This window comes from Helianthus annuus, chromosome 13 (genome assembly GCF_002127325.2).
Source record: "Helianthus annuus cultivar XRQ/B chromosome 13, HanXRQr2.0-SUNRISE, whole genome shotgun sequence".
NCBI classification, from domain to species: Eukaryota; Viridiplantae; Streptophyta; class Magnoliopsida; order Asterales; family Asteraceae; genus Helianthus; species Helianthus annuus.
In genome coordinates, this window is record NC_035445.2 from 172,143,761 (window position 1) to 172,145,547 (window position 1,787).

Consider the following 1,787-nt stretch of genomic DNA (forward strand, 5'->3'; position numbering starts at 1 on the left):
GACTCCTAGCAACGCAAGACGGGTAAACTTACAATTATTATTATTATTATTATTATTATTATTATTATTATTATTATTATTATTATTATTATTATTATTATTATTATTATTATTATTATTATATACCTATACTAAAAGTCATAGTCGTTGATGTTTACACCTCCTGACTTTGGTCCTTTCACTTATCAAAACACTCATTGTTGTCTCTTGATGTGAATGTGTTTTCTTTTTTCTTTTTGTGATTTTTTTTTTGCTATAATAAGATTACACGTGTCAATTATGTCTCTATACACGCTTTATGCTCTTTTAGTACGCCACGTAAAAATGTATGGTATAAATTCGATTTACTTTACATTTTGACTCAATCGCAAGGCTTATATAGGTTATACTGAGTTGAACTGAGTATGTCGAAACATGCATTTTCATATTATTAATGCATGCCATAATGCTTGTACTAATCATTTCGATATTTGCAACGAATCCACGAGGCATTGCCCGCGAGTCATATTACTAGTATAAAAGAGTTTGCTCAATGTGATTGGGACTTTTTATTTGTTCCTACCATACAAACAAATTTACTGAAATAAGATGTATTTTTATAAAAATTACAACATAATAAAATATTGCCAACATGTGATTATTTCTACTATACACACATCTTTCTCGATTTTGATTATACAAACAAGTGGCCTTCGTTAAATTGACATCTTAGTTTTAAAAACCTTAAAATTTTAACAATTAGAACACATGCAAGACAAAAACCTCATTACTATAATTAGTCCCATTTGATCCAAAGTCCTAACATCAAATATCATCAACATACTAAGATAAGTATGAAACAAACAACGTCAACTGTCTTTCTCGTTCTCTTTTCTTTGCTTCTAATCTTGTTCATATCATGCATTGATGCTCAATCGTGCAACCCGAGTGGAAAGTTGAGAGGTAAAAAACCACCTCGCGGGCAATGTGTGAATGATCCAGATTGTTGCAAAGCAGGCACGTTTTACGACACATACACATGTTCCCCTCGTGTTAACGAAAATACAAAGGCAACAATGACCATAAACAACTTTGAGGAAGGAGGAGATGGTGGCGGGCCGTCTGAGTGCGACAACAAGTACCACTCAAACGAGACGCCAGTTGTGGCATTGTCCACTGGGTGGTACAATAAAGGGAAAAGGTGCTTCAAGCTTATTAATATACACTACAAGGGTAAGAGTGTCAAAGCTAAGGTGGTCGATGAGTGTGACACGACCCAGGGATGTGATGATGAGCATGGTTACCAGCCACCATGTCGCAATAATATTGTGGACGGGTCTAAAGCTGTCTGGGAGGCCTTAGGGGTGCCTAAGAGTGATTGGGGTGAAGCAGAAATTACTTGGTCAGATGCATAATCATGCTTGAAATTCAAACCGGTTAAATAAATGAAATCGTTCGACTTTTTAGGGTCACTATAGTGAATAAAGTGATCCTAACAACAATAAGTATAAGCGAACTATATTGTGTGCTAGTATTTCTTTTCATTGAAGGGAATTTTAAACTACTTATGTGTTTATTTTTCTGTTATTTTTCAAATTAAGTTTAATCATATACTATATAATAAGATTTAACCGAATTAACCGAGAATCAAAAATCATTGAACTAAAGCAAAAGCATGTAGTTTGGATTTTAGTTCTAGGATTAATAATTTTGATTTCGATTTGTTTTTTTCCTAAAAAATAAAATAAACAAACTAACAAACCAAATGAACCAAACTAACATAATCCATGCATTATATTATTTTATTA

General features: G+C 32.8%; 1 protein-coding gene across 1 annotated transcript; it reads left to right on the forward strand.

Annotated features, from left to right (window-relative positions):
• Nucleotides 1-833: 833 nt before the first annotated feature.
• On the forward strand, nt 834-1,559 carry LOC110900375 (putative ripening-related protein 1). The gene has a single exon (XM_022147256.2). The coding sequence runs from the start codon at nt 834-836 to the stop codon at nt 1,392-1,394; it is 561 nt and encodes a 186-aa protein (XP_022002948.1). The 3' UTR covers nt 1,395-1,559.
• Nucleotides 1,560-1,787: the final 228 nt, after the last annotated feature.

What these genes read in the sequence shown, in the direction of transcription:
- LOC110900375 (XM_022147256.2), top strand. Translation starts at nt 834, where the DNA reads ATGAAACAAACAACGTCAACTGTCTTTCTCGTTCTCTTTTCTTTGCTT.